This window comes from Tachysurus vachellii, chromosome 23 (assembly GCF_030014155.1).
Source record: "Tachysurus vachellii isolate PV-2020 chromosome 23, HZAU_Pvac_v1, whole genome shotgun sequence".
Lineage (NCBI taxonomy): Eukaryota > Metazoa > Chordata > Actinopteri > Siluriformes > Bagridae > Tachysurus > Tachysurus vachellii.
In genome coordinates, this window is record NC_083482.1 from 10,905,405 (window position 1) to 10,922,904 (window position 17,500).

The window sequence follows — 17,500 nt, forward strand, 5'->3', positions numbered from 1 at the left end:
AGAGGCTGCCCTTCTACGACGTGCTCGACGAACTCATAAAGCCCACCAGCCTCGGTAAGAGCGTGTCTGCATTATGGACATGTGCCAACGTTTCAATATTATCATATACCCATCAAATGATCTCTTCCATCACCAGAGCTCCAGATCTCCAGTTTCAGTCAGTGTCTGGAAAAATCTCACGTCCCTGACAGCATGTTTTACATCAGCATCATATATAAAAGAACAAATATCTTAAAATAGCTTGTGTGTTAATTAAAGACTCTTTTGTATTATAAATAAGGCTCTGTATTTGTTCAGGCATTAAATCTTGGTGGCTAAACTTGATACTTTAGGTATTATTTGGATGGGTGTAAACCAGTTCTCCTCTCATTCTTATCCAGCTGCTATTTTTGTGGTCTGAAATGGTCACGCCTGCACCCACAGTGCACCAAAATTACTTTCTATTGCCATTTCTCAGGACCGTCTCTGAGCACAGACGATAGAGTGAAGGCTTAATCACCCGGTCCCGTTTCTTACAGCCCACATTTGTGGATACGCACTATTTCCCTCTATGCATTTCAAAATAGATGGTTTAATCACCCAAATACTAGCTAAATACAAACCAAATTGAATTATCTGCTAATCTTTTTCATAGGACATACAAGTTGCTTGTGAATGTGACTCAGCCATTTGATGTGTCATTATGCACAGATCATCAAGTCTGCGCTTTTGTCTAACAAAACTAATTAAAGATCTGATTCACCAATTTATTGCTATTATAGAGGCGGAGAATATGTGGGTATAAATAACATTCTAGAGGCGCGCACACAAACACACACACATTCACACACAATTAAATGCTTATAAATGCACACAGCTAGACAAAGACTATATTTGTCACAGGTTTTGTCAACTCCCAGGAAGCTTGACCTTACTCATGCTTTTTATATTGTGTTTTTGTGTGTTAATATATGACCATTATTTTGAACATATTTTTTTACTGGTCCATTGTTGCTAAACGTATTCAGAGTGCAAGACACATATATTATATACAACAAAGAAATTCCCATATTCTTCTCTCACCCAGCTGTTCATCATTCTGTATTATTTTTCATGTACTAGAGGCATGTGTCTGCTATGTTACAGACGGTAAAGTATGTTACAGACGGCACAGAATGTTATAGACAGTATAGACGTTTATAGATGGTAGAGAATGTTCTAGATGGTACAGAATGTTCTATACGGTATAGACGGTACAGTATGTTGTAGACGGTACAGAATGTTCTAGACGGTACAGAATGTTCTAGACGGTACAGAATGTTGTGGACGGTACAGAATGTTGTGGACGGTACAGTATGTTGTAGACGGTCTAGACGGTAGAGAATGTTCTAGACAGTCTAGACGGTACAGTATGTTGTAGACAGTACAGTGTGTTGTAGACGGTACAGTATGTTGTAGACGGTACAGTATGTTGTAGACGGTACAGTATGTTGTAGACGGTACAGTATGTTGTAGACGGTACAGTATGTTGTAGACGGTACAGTATGTTGTACAGTATGTTGTAGACGGTACAGAATGTTGTAGACGGTACAGTATGTTGTAGACGGTACAGTATGTTGTAGACGGTACAGTGTGTTGTAGACGGTACAGTGTGTTGTAGACGGTACAGTGTGTTGTAGACGGTACAGTATGTTGTAGACAGTAAAGTATGTTATAGACAGTAAAGTATGTTATAGACAGTGCATGGTTATATCCCGCTGGTGTGTAGGACGATGTGAGTGGCAGAAGATGGACAGAGCAGAAATGACCATATTCCCCACATTAGCATTTTAATGTGCTTAGCAGCTTTCTGTTCATCTGCACTAATCTGCACATCTCACCCACACCTATATTATTCTCTCACTCTTTCTCCCTCTTCTTCAATCTCTGTTTGTCTTCCTCCCTCTGCTTCAGTCTTAGTTTTCACTCAACCATCTGCATAGATTGTCATTATAAAATTTTACTTCTTTCTTTCTTTCTTTCTTTCTTTCTTTCTTTCTTTCTTTCTTTCTTTCTTTCTTTCTTTCTTTCTTCCCCCTCCTTCCCATGTGCAAGCTCTCTTCCCACCTATTTTTCTCTGCCGTCCTCCCTCTCTCTCTCTCTCTCTCTCCTTTGTTTCCTTTTTTATTTCCTTCACCTTCCATGCTGTCTCTCCACCCTCTGTGCCCCATCTCTCTGCCTGTCTCTCTTTCTCTCTGTCTGTTTGTCCTTTTTCCCTCCTTCCCCTGTTCATGCTATCTCAACACCTGACTTTCTGTATCTCTTTGTAAGTGTCTGTTAGTTTTTTATTTTTTCTTCCAGGAGGTTAGTACAACATGAAAGAAAAAACCCTCTCTCTCTCTCTCTCTCTCTCTCTCTATATATATATATATATATATATATATATATATATATATATATATATATATATATATATATATATATTTATATATATATATATTTATATATATAAATCTCTCTCTCTCTCTCTCTCTCTCTCTCTCTCTCTCTCTTCTTCCTTCCTTCTTTCTTTCCCATGCCCCTCTCTCTTTATCAGTGCTTCTCTCTCCCTCTCTCTCTTTCTCTCTCTCTCTGGTTCCCTCATTTGCATGAGGAGTGATGAAACTGCAGGTTCACACACCTGAGCTCTTTTTCCATTCTGCCAGTAACAATAAAGCTTAATACAATCCAGTGTCACACTGCCAGCTCTTTCTAGAATACACACATGCTCTCTCTCTCACTCTCTCTCTCTCTCTCTCTCTCTCTCTCTCTCTCTCACTCACACTCACACACACACTCACACACACACAAACACAGACACGTACACAGAGAGTTAAACATTAGCATCAGGGAACTCTCTGAATAGTGGCTCAAGCAAAAAAATTAACTCTGTTTCTGCTCACTGCCACGTCAGTTGCTTTGCAGTCAGGCGTACATTACCAACAAACAAAATTGTACAAACAACTCTGACACTCATCATTTAAAGACTACGTGCTAAATATATCTGTTTTTTAGGGTACATGAAAAAGCTTTACATCGAATGGAATCTCAAAAGTTTAACCAGCATAGTGAGAATAAAGACTATTTTCTTACACCATATACCGATCGATGATAAATTAAAAGGGGAAAAAAATGGCCTCAATGCTCCTTGTCACAGATTCTACAAGTGGAACTGTACTCGTGGGATATCTCTCAGAAATATTCTGTCAGTCGATGATAAAACTTTAATAAAATCAACACATGTAGCACTGCATGATTTCATCCAGCTGTGGACAAGTTATGACTCATAATCTCACTATCTGGTGTCACGGCTTCCCTTTTGAGTCTCGCTCATCTAAATCTTTTGTCTTGTGATGCCTCCGGCCTGCTCACAAGAGACAAATTTTGATCTTTATACGGATTCTTGTAATGCTGCTTTCAGACCATTTCTATTGTTAAAAGCTGTCTGCTCAGTCCTGATTTTGTGACTTTAAAACAACCCAATTCATACAGATGTGCTGTAGGAGTAGTTATTTGTGGTTTGTTGTAATTATAACTGACTTGCCCCTTCTCGCATGTTTCATTCCCACATTTGTATATTAGGTTTCTTGTAAAAATGAAGTGTACAGTGTGGATCGAATGCGCAGTCACAACACTTACATGACACGTCTCGTGAGCATCCAGGAAACGGTCTAAATACCAGATGTTATCTTTACGTTATAAACGGAGAAATGCCTTTAACCTCTCGCAGATATTTTTTTATGTGTTTGTAAGCCATGCCTTTCTTTTCTTATTTACACAAACCGATTTGAGCAGCCATTTTATTATATTGTTGTACTCGCTACAGCGTGTTTTAATTAAATACGATGCTTGGATTTGCTGATGTGTACTGGTATGTGTCTGAAAAAAAGGAGGTACGCTTAGTGTGGATTACATTATTGCATTCAAATATGTGTACGAACCTGTCTGCAGTGCCATTAAACGTGCACACAACGGCTGTTAAAACATATCCTTATTCCATCGTTCATATCTGAACGCTTTAACTAAGACACATTTTTATCTTCGTCTGGATTACAGAATGTTCTGTAAGTGGAATTTCTTCTCTTCACATCACTCCACCTTTGTTTTTTCTTGCTGTGTCTTTCTCTCTGTTGCTGTACAATGTCAGCTCTGCATGTTTCATTTTCTTCTGATTATTGTCCTCATTATTCGGTTTCCTCATTAGAGCTATTAGCACACCATGCATAGATGACTCTTTTTTTCCCCCGTCAGTGTTGTTTACCCAGAAAAGCAAGGCTACTACTGTTAGGATCTATAATTGGATTCAGAAACGCTTCCATAATTGAACTTCTTGTTCTTGAATGATGTGAAGTGAAATGAAATTGCAGGCAAGATCAATATTTTCATATTTTATCCTGATATGAAACAAAAGACAGTGTTTATGTTTAATTGCTTTTATGAATTCTAGCTTTATTGCATTTGTGCATATTACATACATACATTGCATATTTTGTGCTTGAGTTTTTATTTGTTCTTTTTTTTACATGCAGTCCAAAGTAAAAAAAAAAAACATTAGGTTTTACTATGTTTTATTTAGCAATGGCAGGTTTCCATTACGGATTTGATTATGAATAATACTGACAGGTGCAGTGTTATTCCTCCTGTGTAATGGTTTTACATTTACATTCGGCTTAGCGGATCTTAACCCTGATTCGTCCAGACTGCAAGTGAACCGATATGCCATGTATTTTGGACTGAACAACACAGTTATTATAAATGTGAGCTGCTATACTGAACAGTGAGGCACAAACTGAGGCCATGGACATAATCACTGCCTCTGTCCCTGTGAAGGAGGCATGTTCTCACTGCCTCTGTCCCTGTGAAGGAGGCATGTTCTCACTGCCTCTGTCCCTGTGAAGAAGGCATGTTCTCACTGCCTCTCAGTCCCTCTGAAGGAGGCATGTTCTCACTGCCTCTCAGTCCCTCTGAAGGAGGCATGTTCTCACTGCCTCTCAGTCCCTCTGAAGGAGGCATGTTCTCACTGCCTCTCAGTCCCTCTGAGGGAGGCATGTTCTCACTGCCTCTGTCCCTGTGAAGGAGGCATGTTCTCACTGCCTCTCAGTCCCTGTGAAGGAGGCATGTTCTCACTGCCTCTCAGTCCCTGTGAAGGAGGCATGTTCTCACTGCCTCTCAGTACCTCTGAAGGAGGCATATTCTCACTGCCTCTCAGTCCCTCTGAAGGAGGCATGTTCTCACTGCCTCTCAGTCCCTGTGAAGGAGGCATGTTCTCACTGCCTCTCAGTCCCTGTGAAGGAGGCATGTTCTCACTGCCTCTCAGTCCCTCTGAAGGAGGCATGTTCTCACTGCCTCTCAGTCCCTCTGAAGGATTCATGTTCTCACTGCCTCTCAGTCCCTCTGAAGGATTCATGTTCTCACTGCCTCTCAGTCCCTGTGAAGGAGGCATATTCTCACTGCCTCTCAGTCCCTCTGAAGGAGGCATGTTCTCACTGCCTCTCAGTCCCTCTGAAGGAGGCATGTTCTCACTGCCTCTCAGTCCCTGTGAAGGAGGCATGTTCTCACTGCCTCTCAGTCCCTCTGAAGGATGCATGTTCTCACTGCCTCTCAGTCCCTCTGAAGGAGGCATATTCTCACTGCCTCTCAGTCCCTCTGAAGGAGGCATGTTCTCACTGCCTCTCAGTCCCTCTGAAGGAGGCATGTTCTCACTGCCTCTCAGTCCCTGTGAAGGAGGCATGTTCTCACTGCCTCTCAGTCCCTCTGAAGGATGCATGTTCTCACTGCCTCTCAGTCCCTCTGAAGGAGGCATGTTCTCACTGCCTCTCAGTCCCTGTGAAGAAGGCATGTTCTCACTGACTCTCAGTCCCTGTGAAGGAGGCATGTTCTCACTGACTCTCAGTCCCTGTGAAGGAGGCATGTTCTCACTGCCTCTCAGTCCCTGTGAAGGAGGCATGTTCTCACTGCCTCTCAGTCCCTGTGAAGAAGGCATGTTCTCTCTGCCTCACCGTCCCTCTGAAGGAGGCATGTTCTCACTGCCTCTCAGTCCCTGTGAAGGAGGCATGTTCTCACTGCCTCTCAGTCCCTGTGAAGGAGGCATATTCTCACTGCCTCTCAGTCCCTGTGAAGGAGGCATATTCTCACTGCCTCTCAGTCCCTCTGAAGGAGGCATGTTCTCACTGCCTCTCAGTCCCTCTGAAGGAGGCATGTTCTCACTGCCTCTCAGTCCCTCTGAAGGATTCATGTTCTCACTGCCTCTCAGTCCCTCTGAAGGATTCATGTTCTCACTGCCTCTCAGTCCCTCTGAAGGATTCATGTTCTCACTGCCTCTCAGTCCCTCTGAAGGATTCATGTTCTCACTGCCTCTCAGTCCCTCTGAAGGATTCATGTTCTCACTGCCTCTCAGTCCCTGTGAAGGAGGCATGTTCTCACTGCCTCTCAGTCCCTGTGAAGAAGGCATGTTCTCTCTGCCTCACCGTCCCTCTGAAGGAGGCATGTTCTCACTGCCTCTCAGTCCCTCTGAAGGATGCATGTTCTCACTGCCTCTCAGTCCCTGTGAAGAAGGCATGTTCTCACTGCCTCTCAGTCCCTCTGAAGGATGCATGTTCTCACTGCCTCTCAGTCCCTGTGAAGGAGGCATGTTCTCACTGCCTCTCAGTCCCTGTGAAGGAGGCATGTTCTCACTGCCTCTCAGTCCCTGTGAAGGAGGCATGTTCTCACTGCCTCTCAGTCCCTGTGAAGGAGACATGTTCTCACTGCCTCTCAGTCCTTCTGAAGGAGGCATGTTCTCACTGCCTCTCAGTCCTTCTGAAGGAGTTTTGTCCTCTGAGCCTGTCAGGATGCTTTTCTCTGTTCCGGTTGCTCTTAGTGAAGGAGATATTTAGATACACAACAAAAATAAAAAAATCTCTTGGATATACACCATAAAAGCAGTGTGTTCACAGTGTTTAATGATTTCAGACATGGGTGTGTGTGTTATTAAAAGTATAATGGTATAACTATGTGTTATACTGTACTATAAATTGCAGTATAGCTGACATCCCTTTTATTTCAGAAAGATTTACAAACAGTCGGTCGCCTTGAACCATATTCAGAAGTTTCAGTGTTTTGGGTTGGTTAAACTACTAGATGTCCTTCATTACATCCTACTCACACAGGCAGACACTGTGCCAAGTAAACTACTGTGTTTCTCACACACACACACACACACACACGCACACACTGCCTCTTAACAACCCAGCCACACATAATCTCTTTTCACATAAAAATAGTGATTAACTCTTACATCATAGGCTGCAATGTACCATACCATCAAAAGCTAGAACACAACATCGCACACACAAAGGGGGCAACACTGAAAAGTCTGTTTATTTCTGCTGTTTGCTCTGGATGCATTGAAATGTTTGCTCTATACTACACTGCCCCATGCATAATGAGAAAGGAAGGTGCTGATAATGCATGCATGCTGTCAGGGAAGAAGAGCTACAGTAAGAGCTAGGGGCTTTCATTGCTTTCTATAGTTAATGATATGATGAGCTTAAATAAAGGCAGCTATATTGCTATCAGTCACCAGACACACATTTATTTTATGAAGAGAACAGACAAATTTGAGGTGAGATAAAGAGGTATTTTGTTCCTTTCCGACTTCAACTGAAACGTGCACGGCCTTCACTTCAACTCTGCATCCCATTGTAATAACACATCAGATGGCAGAGAGCGACATGGCTATTTTTAACTCCAGCTCAGGCAGTGGGTGCTCTCTCTCTCTCTTGCTCTCTCTCTCTCTCTCTCTCTTTGTTTTCTCTGTCTCTCTTTCTCTCTTGCTCTCTCTCTCTTTTCTCTCTTAATCTTGCTCTCTCTCTCTCTCTCTCTCTCTCTCTCTCTCTCTCTCTCTCTCTCTCTCTCTCTCTCTCTTGCTCTCTCTTTGTTTTCTCTGTCTCTCTTTCTCTCTCCCTCTCTTGCTCTTTCTCTCTCTCTCTCTTTCTCTCTCTCGCTCTATGTTTCGCTTGCTGATTTTCATCAACATTTTCCCTTTTTCCTTCTCACAGATTTGTTTACATTCTTGATCCTTCTTCTTTTCTTTTTTTAACCTTCCTCTCTCCTTGCTCTCTTCCCCTCCATTTATTACCCTTTATTTTAATTTCTTTTCTTGTTCAGTCTCAATTCTATCCCTCTCTCTGGACTCACCTCTCTTTTGTTTCTATTTTCTCTTGTCTCTTTTCCAGTCTGCCTACCTCGATCACCTACCATTTCTACTTTCTCTCCTTCAGTTTCTTGCTCATTTTGTCTTTCCTACGCTCATTTCTGTCCGGTGTAGTTAAGTGTAAGAGCTTTTTTTGGCGTGACCGTCTGAGAGACGACTGAAGAAAAGTTTGTAAACACAAATAACAGAAGATCATTACAATAACCATAGATCCATAGATATCAGCAGGAATAGCACTGATAACAGTAGGAATGAGGAAGATGTCCCTCACTCTCTCAGGTTGCTGCAGCAAATGTTGCTCTGTCTTTCTATCTTTTTTATCTCTTTCTCTCTCACTCTCTTTTTCACACTCCCTGCTTGAGAGAATGCACATCACTGTAATTATGTGTTGTCAAGTCTCTTCTGCAGGTTTATTAATTGCACCCATGACATATGACAAAGGGGCTACAAAGAATGAAAGGAAGGAGGGAATAAGAGTGGGATACATATTGTGTGTGTGTGTGTGTGTGTGTGTGTGCGCGCCTATGTATGTGTGTATGGTGTACGTGCACCTATTTTGCCCTTTCATTAGCGGGCCTTGGTGAATATGCAAATAGGCAGTAATTAACATCATAACAACACCTGGGAGACATGGTAGCTCTCTCTCTCTCTCTCTCTCTCTGTCTTCAGGGAGACTGTTGTTAAGCTTGCATTGAAGCACATAAAGTACTTGTGTGTGTGTGTGTGTGTGCAAGAGAGAGATGGAGAGAGATGGAGACAGTAGTGGTTGCAGTAGAACTCGATATTTAAGGCTGCTGCACTCTTACCTGCAGCAGCTTACTGTGCACTGGAGGACTCAGAGTTAAAGCAGTTCAGCTGTAAAGCAGTTCAGCTGTTCAGCTCTCTCTCTCTCTCTCTCTCTCTCTCTCTCTCTCTCTCTCTCTCTCTCTCTCTCTCTCTCTCCCTCCCCTTTTCTGTCTCTGTGTGTTTCTCACTCTCTCACACACACTTTCTCTCTCCATTGCCTTCCGGTGCTCTTTTAACCGTTTGCACTCCCTCTTGTTCTTCCATCTTCACAAAATCACACTTTTATATAATCTCTCCTCCCCTCACTCTTTCCTTTCTTACTCACTCGCCCTCCTGTTCTCCCGCTTTCTGATATTCTCATATTCATTTACACTTCAATTCAGATCAAAGTCACCGACATGATAAAAGGCATCACCACAAGACTATATAGTTTATTAATATTAAAGACCGGTAAGATAAAATTATTAAAACTCGCAACAACAAAAAAATTCACAGTAGCAAAAAAAATTTTAATTCTAGCGATTATGGCTTTGGTAGCTCTGGGAAAATTTGCATATACTTTTAACATCTTGTACTTAATAAGGATTACAAGTTTGATCATGAACAGACTAGATTGTTTGGCATTAGTTTAGGAGATATGCAGGGAAATATTAAACACTGTACTATAGTGCCACCAACAGTTCAGTCAGGATCCATGTGCCAGTGTTGTGTCAGTGAGTGCAGGTGAATGTCAGCAAGGTGCAAGTTAGTGTCAGTGAGCTTAATTTGAGTGTCTGTGAGCATTACTGAAGTGTTTGGGTGTCAGATTGCCCGTGTCATGTTAATAGGGTCTTTCAGAGGGTCAGTGAGGTGGAAAAGAGGTGGCATTGAGTGTTGGTGAGATGTTATGGTGGCAGTTAATGTCTGCGTATTGGTGAGGGAGTCTGTGTGGTGCAACACTGAGACCTGACATACACCCTAGACAGAAAGGTATCATTGTCTGTGTGTATAAATGAGGTGTCAATGAGTGTCTTTGAGTGGTGGAGAGGTGTTAGGGTGCGATTGAGTGTCTAGCGTATGTGAGGTGTTGGGGTATCGGAGTGTCTGCAAGTGTATGTGAAGTGTTAGGGTGCCACTGAGTGTCAGCTAGTGTTGGTGAGGTGTTAGGGTGTCAGTGCATCGGTGAGCATCATTTGGAATGCCAACTGTACACCAGGTCTAATTGGCCATCATCCGTGCCTGACCTCACTAATGTGTCTTAAGTGGGCACAAATCCCGACCACCATTCTCCAGAGCAGTGGACATAATAATAACAGCAAAGGGGCATTGCATTTGTAATGACATATTGAACAGGCACATAAGGGTATGATGGTCCACGAAGGGTATGATGGTCCACGAATCTTATAGGTTGGTGTGTGTGACTGTGCTGAAATAATGGTGCACCAGATCAGTGAGGGAGCTGTTTCACACGCTCAGCCTCTGGCATTGCAGAGTTTACAATGATACCAGCATGGGTTGCTGTTTTTTTAGCTGCTTCCTGAACTTGTTTGCCCTTTTTATAGTTGTATGATTAATGGTTTAAAAGCTCTATTTTTGCCCAGCATGCATTGTTTGTTGCATTTGTAAGCAACTTTAGGATGTATTAACAGAACATGCATTATTTTGGATACAAAATTCTGGGTAAGTAAACCAAACAGATCGTATTCGTAAAGCGTAATTGGATTTCTATAAATACAGATTTGAACAAAAAATATTCTGGCGTACAGCACGGAAAAGTGTGTGTGAAAGTTCTTGCTCACCCATATTCTTCTCCGCTCTTACTTTTGCCAATACCGAGGCATACTTTTTGCTAAAGCTTGTATGAATAATTAATCTCTAGTTCAAAGTAGGGCTGCATGGCAGTATGACTCAGAATCGTTGTTCATAGAGTCATTCAATATTGGCTTCTTTTTGATTCACACTTAAAATATTTAAAAACGTACAATATTTCTTCTCAAGTGAGCAGATGGAAAGCGATGGCTCTGTTTATACAAGAAAGGACTGGAACACTCCTACATCAATGCTTTTTAAATATGTCACAGTACAGAGCTTTTATTAATTATAGCGTAATAAGCATTTTGAGACACAATAACAAATCCCAGACATCCACATCATTTGTCAGAACTATTCTGTTTGTTCTTTTCATCCTCAAACTGGTCTGATTCATAATGGGCTTTGGCAGGAGCTTTTTTCTGGAATTGTATGTGCGTACCTTTAAAGAGATCGTCTTTCCAGTGTTGTCGTAAAGCATAGTTTTGGTTAGAACTGGGAACCCTTTTAGTATTTGGGATCAAAGTGTTAGGTATTATGTTTCGATGAGCAGAGAATGTATTTAATGCTAGATCTGTATATTCTGCTGATGTTAATGACAAAGAATATCAACCATGGAGAATAAAGCCAGCTAAATAATCGTTGTGCCACATGTATTTTTCATGCACGGTGTGTTCATGTGATCTTAAAATGCATCTCTCTCCTTTTCTCTTTCTCAGCTTCAGACAGCAGTCAGCGTTTTCAGGAAACGTGTTTTGCTTTTGCATTAACACCACAACAAGTCCAACAGATCAGCAGCTCTATGTAAGTTGCACATTAAAGCATATGTAAAATAGTTGGCTCTGGTGCACTTGGGTTTGTCTGAACATCAGATAACCGTATTAGCTTTTCGTTGTTTGCAGTATTTACATTCACAGTGTTTTCTGAATGCATGGCCATGCAACTACTAGAATTCTCTAAATTCAATAATATAATTCCATTATGAATACAGTATACTCGGTGTAAATCATCTATACTTTCAATAAAAACTATGTTAACTAACGGTAAATTTATACGCGCACGCAACGTAGTGGCTCCGGAAAATACAAAAAATAAAGCAATTAAAATTTTCTTGTATTGATCTATGGTGTTTGGAAATTGTAGAATTGTATAGATAGTAGTTTAACATGTCATTTTTTTTATTATTTTAACCTGTCTACTAGAATTGGGATTTTACTTTTAAATATATTATTATTATTTATTTATTAATTTTTTTCTTTTCCAAGGGACATCTCGGGGACCAAATGTGACTTCACGGTACAAGTACAGTTAAGGTAACTAATCTACCTCGTTCATATCAGGGACCCGATGCCAACAGATTTCAAGCAGTTGTTGATGTTAACATTAAAAAAAAATGATATCCCCTGCACCCCCTAGGTTTTGCTTATCAGAAACCAGCTGTCCTCAAGAAGACCACTTTCCTCCTAACCTCTGTGTAAAAGTCAATGGAAAACCGTGCAACCTTCCGGTATGAAAAGAGAATAAAACTCCATGCAGTTACCCATTAATATGAGAAATGTATTTGAAAAATATGACAATTATTTCAAGTGAGATGAAATCGGTTAAGAAATAATTCTACAAAAGAAAGAGTTTTACAGTGAAACAAATCAAACGCTCTTCATTCAGACTTTGTGTGTTTGTTCTCAGGGATACCTTCCTCCTACCAAAAACGGAGTTGAACCAAAGCGTCCCAGCAGACCCATCAACATTACCTCACTGGTCAGGCTGTCCACCACTGTCCCCAACACCATTGTGGTGTCCTGGACATCGGAAATTGGGAGGGTGAGGCTTTAATTACATTTCATTAGAGACTTTGTTCTGTTCTGTAGTGACACGGAGATCATTAGAGTCTGCATCCGGTGCAGGGCAAGATGACTTGCAGCTGCCATCACGTTGCTTGAATCTTTTTGCGAAGTGTAGTGAATTTCTTTCAGGTTTATTGCATTCTTTAAATCCCTAAAGCACACTTCAGCATATTTCCACTAGTCTGTTTTGCATTTAGCTAATATGACAGTGACACGGGTGTACTCGAGCACGTTACCTGAAATGAAGCAGCGAGTGATTTTAAAGGCATGTATGGCCACGGTGCACTTATTTTAGGGACCAAAAGGCCCTGGACTAACAGCTACGAGTTTGACAAAATACTTCCATAGGACTGGGTGATGCCTATTTCGTGACGACGTGACGTGACATACGGCTAAGTACGGTGACCCGTACTCAGAATTCGTTCTCTGCATTTAACCCATCCAAAGTGCACACACACAGCAGTGAACACACACACACACACCGTGAACACACACCCGGAGCAGTGGGCAGCCATTTATCCTGTGGCGCCCGGGGAGCAGTTGGGGGGGGTTCGGTGCCTTGCTCAAGGGCACCTCAGTCGTGGTATTGCCGGCCCGAGACTCGAACCCACACCCTTAGGGTTAGGAGTCAAACTCTCTTACCATTAGGCCACAACTTCCTAAACAAAAGTTCTTTTTTATATAGGATTGGAATTTGACCCTACAATGGACAAAAAAAATCCTCTCTGTTTCTTATATTACTTATCAAATATTGGTTTGAATCTTGTTCTCTATCTTTTCATTGTTCCTTTAAAATACATTGTGCTGTTTAGTAGATTACAAACTGCACAACAGATAAATTTGTGTTGAATAGATCAGAGTTCCTCAGCCTAACACACAGACATAGACACTTTTGTCTTCCAGTCGTAACGCAAAGAAGACCAATTTCATCCCTAATGAATTCATTATTTGGCCCAGTATCAATAATGATATCGATGCAAATGAAACGGAGAAAGTCTTTTCGATTAATATTACATCTAAAATTAGATATCTGCAGTTTACACAGCTTCTCATCTGCTCCTTCACCAAAACTGCTTGAGCTCAAAGCATGAGTGCCTTTTTATAGACAAAATACCCTTATCAGTGATGTTTATTACAGGATGTGCCTGAACATGCATGTGACATTCCTTAAGTGTGAAATAATGCCTCAAATTTTCTTCTCTTTAGCATAAAGTGTGTGAGAGTCAAACTGTGTGTAAAATCACTCACTTTGACCCGTAGTGCCTTATATATAGTGCTAAAGCAATACGTTTATGCAGTAAATATCAGATAAGCAGGCATTTTTTATATTTGAGTTGGTGGCTTGTGAATTGTGACTGTCGCCTTGCTGGTTACTAGATGACTGTAGCTGCTAAATCATAAGCTTGTATGGAAACGAGATATCTTCTTATTCGTAACAGTTCTGCATTGCACGTTTATTAAATATACTGCGTGTCCACAGAGTTTTATTGTTTCAAAACAGCACAGGGCCACTTTAACCAACACATTTCTAACACCGGTCATACATTTATAGTGCTGTGTGTTTTACAGAGTTACTCCATGGCTGTGTATCTGGTGAAGCAGCAGTCGTCTACAGCGCTGTTACAGAGACTTCGTGCCAAAGGCATCAGAAACCCGGACCACTCCAGAGCTCTCAGTAAGAAAACTCAACCTTCGTTCAACGTGAATTAGATCAGCAATGCACAAAATTATTTATAGGGCATCTCGCATAGGTTGATGATTTTTCCGATTTTAAACTGGATCATTAACTAGAAGATGCAATCTGGAGTCTTTAAGCAAAAAAGATGATAAACATATTCGTAACAGTTATTCGTAACAAGTTGATAAACTTTGCTGTATCGTGATCCCTGAAGACATGGTCATCTGTGTAAAAGCAGGCATCATTGTATAGCATTGGTGTAAATATAATAAACTTCTCTAAAAGAGCAAGAACTAAATATATTTTTATAAAGAAAGTCACCGTATCAAATTATACATTTTCTTTTAACACATCAACATTTTAACTTTTTTTTGTTAAGCAGCTGCCATAAAAGTTCCTGAGTTAGTTGTTTCCATAGACACAGTATAATATTATAAATCAAGTGTGTTAATATAAAGCTGTGATTTGTCACCACTATAATCAGAGCAAATTAGTCAATGCCTTCTGACAAATCCTATTCAAGAATTCAGTGGCACTGCGATTTAAATATTCATACGACATATACGAAGAAACACATCAGCATCTAATCTTATTATGGTCTGCATAAAAAATGTGAACAGGTTCGATATTTATTCAGTGTTGGAAATGCTGAAATTGCCACATACTACATGTAGCAGCCTATAAACTGTCTTGTGCTGCCTTGTTAGTGCTAAAAGAATGCTTCTGTAATTGCTGCAGCAGGTTATAAATCCTAGACTGATAGCACCTGGGCTCTGGGTAGTAGTACAACATAGCATGTTCTAATTTATTACCATGCTGCCATGAGACTCGGATAAATGATGTGTTAGCAAGATTCTGCCGTTGTGGTTGAGGATCGAATTATGTAGGTTTAGGATATGTTGTTGGCTCTTATCATTTTTTTCCTGAAGCTATACTTACAGTCTAATGTTGAACTGTACTGTATACATTGTAGTCAGTCAGACACAGAGAGAGAGAGAGAGAGAGAGAGAGAGAGAGAGAGAGAGAGAGAGAGACAGACAGACAGAGAGATAGAGGGAGAGAGACAGACAGAGAGATAGAGGGAGAGAGAGAGACAGACAGGCAGATGGATAGATAGACAGACAGACAGAGAGACAGTCAGAGACACAGACAGACAAAGATAAGACAGACAGATAGCTAGACAGACAGACACAGAGACAGACAGAGAGAGAGACAGACAGACAGACAGACAGACAGAGACAGACAGAGACACAGAGAGAGAGACAGACAGAGAGACAGAGAGAGAGAGACAGACAGAGAGAGAGAGAGGGAGAGAGAGAGAGAGACAGACAGGCAGATGGATAGATAGACAGACAGACAGAGAGACAGTCAGAGACACAGACAGACATAGATAGGACAGACAGATAGCTAGACAGACAGACACAGACAGACACAGAGACAGACAGAGAGAGAGACAGACAGACAGAGAGATAGAAGGAGAGAGACAGAGAGAGAGAGACACAGAGAGACACAGACAGACAGATAGCTAGACAGACAGACAGACAGACAGACAGAGAGAGACAGACAGAGACACTGAGAGAGAGACAGACAGGCAGACAGAGAGAGAGACAGATAGACAGACACAGACAGAGAGAGAGAGAGACAGAGAGACAGAGGTAAAGGGATTGTCATCTTGCTTTGGATTTTATTTCTTGCAGCATGAAATAATGAAAGTAGTCAAGCTTAAACTTGAGCTAAATGTATGATATGGAGATCTGAGTTGAAATGGCCATGTTAGTAGGCATGAAGAAAACATTTTTTAGCACTGAATCATTCATATGAATCGTTTGCGGTGACACTGGGTTAAGAATACCGCGTTATAATTAACTAGTAATATGTTAGCAGTGAGATATTTTATGTTGACACACTGATGCGGTCGGTGCTACACCTTTTTATCTTAAATACATTTATACTTGTTTCATGAGTCTGAAAAAGGAAAAATAAACTTTTTGTATTGATTGTGAACACTTGTGAACTCTAAGGAAAAAACACTCGCAACCTGCAGATCAGATCAGAACCTCATAACAGAGGCAACCTTTTTCATAACTAATCAAGCAATAGTAATAGTACTAAATAATATTAGAAATAAAATGGCTAATTTGGTATGGACTCATCCCTGTCTACTGAGCTATCCTTTTAGTCTGGTTCCTCTCAAAACTCGAGTGTTTCCCCTGGCCACTGTCACATCTGGCTGCTCATTAAGCATCTAAGTCTCCATCTGTGTTTGTGTAAAATTGCTTTGTGACCGTATCTACTGTTAAAACCACCATGCTAATAAAGTGGAATTGTATTTAATCTTACTTTTATTTTTACTTCTATTCTGCAGTCAAAGAAAAGCTAACCGCAGATCCTGACAGTGAAATTGCCACCACCAGCTTGCGAGTGTCGTTACTCTGCCCGGTAAGTGCACACACACTCATAAACGTTGTCTTACTCACCCTTCTGATAAGTATTTTATCAAGTCCAGGCTTGCAGCATTATAGCCCAGTACTTTATCATTCCTGCAGGTTTAAATTTCACGACTGGTGTTTTGAAAAGCCTGGTTTGTCTTTAGCTTAAAATAACACGCTGTTTGAAAATGTGTGTAACCGAGATCTGTAAACGATGTTTCGTTCAGGCGAAACGTTTCACATTAATCTTCATCTTGTGAAAAATACTTTCCGACGGGGGGGGTTTCCTTGTCTGGTTTGTCTGTAAACGGGGATGTGTGTATGTACACGCATGCTCATGTTGATCTTCTTCCATGCGGGATGTGTGTTTTGCCTCTATGTCTGCGTGTGTAGCTGGGGAAGATGCGGCTAATGATCCCGTGCAGATCGTTGACGTGTACCCACCTGCAGTGCTTCGACGCCACACTCTACATCCAAATGAATGAGAAGAAGCCCACCTGGGTGTGTCCTGTCTGTGACAAAAAAGCACCATATGAACACCTTATCATCGACGGGTCGGTCTGCTCACAACACCTGCGCATCCAAACATTCATTATCAAGAATGCACAAGACGCTTAATACCAGTGTGCTTCCTAAACCATATTTATAATCCCAATACAGCAGGTTTTTTTTTTGCTATGACTTTTTTTTTTCATTATTTCCAAAGTACTGATATGAAGAGTGGAAGAAATCACATTCTCTCTCTCTGTCTCTCTCTGTCTCACTCTCTCTCTGTCTCTCTCTC

At 41.1% G+C, this 17,500-nt stretch overlaps 1 protein-coding gene across 2 annotated transcripts in view; it reads left to right on the plus strand.

The window, feature by feature from the left end:
• Positions 1-17,500, plus strand: part of pias1a (protein inhibitor of activated STAT, 1a) — a 51,115-nt gene that overhangs the window by 25,753 nt on the left and 7,862 nt on the right. For both annotated transcript variants that reach the window (XM_060859170.1, XM_060859171.1), the window contains exons 2-9: positions 1-54; positions 11,485-11,569; positions 12,031-12,078; positions 12,182-12,272; positions 12,452-12,586; positions 14,179-14,284; positions 16,653-16,726; positions 17,110-17,270. The exon at positions 1-54 is cut by the window's left edge and continues 385 nt beyond it. In XM_060859170.1, the coding sequence (XP_060715153.1) occupies positions 1-54; positions 11,485-11,569; positions 12,031-12,078; positions 12,182-12,272; positions 12,452-12,586; positions 14,179-14,284; positions 16,653-16,726; positions 17,110-17,270 (754 nt within the window). The remainder of the gene's footprint in view (positions 55-11,484; positions 11,570-12,030; positions 12,079-12,181; positions 12,273-12,451; positions 12,587-14,178; positions 14,285-16,652; positions 16,727-17,109; positions 17,271-17,500) is intronic.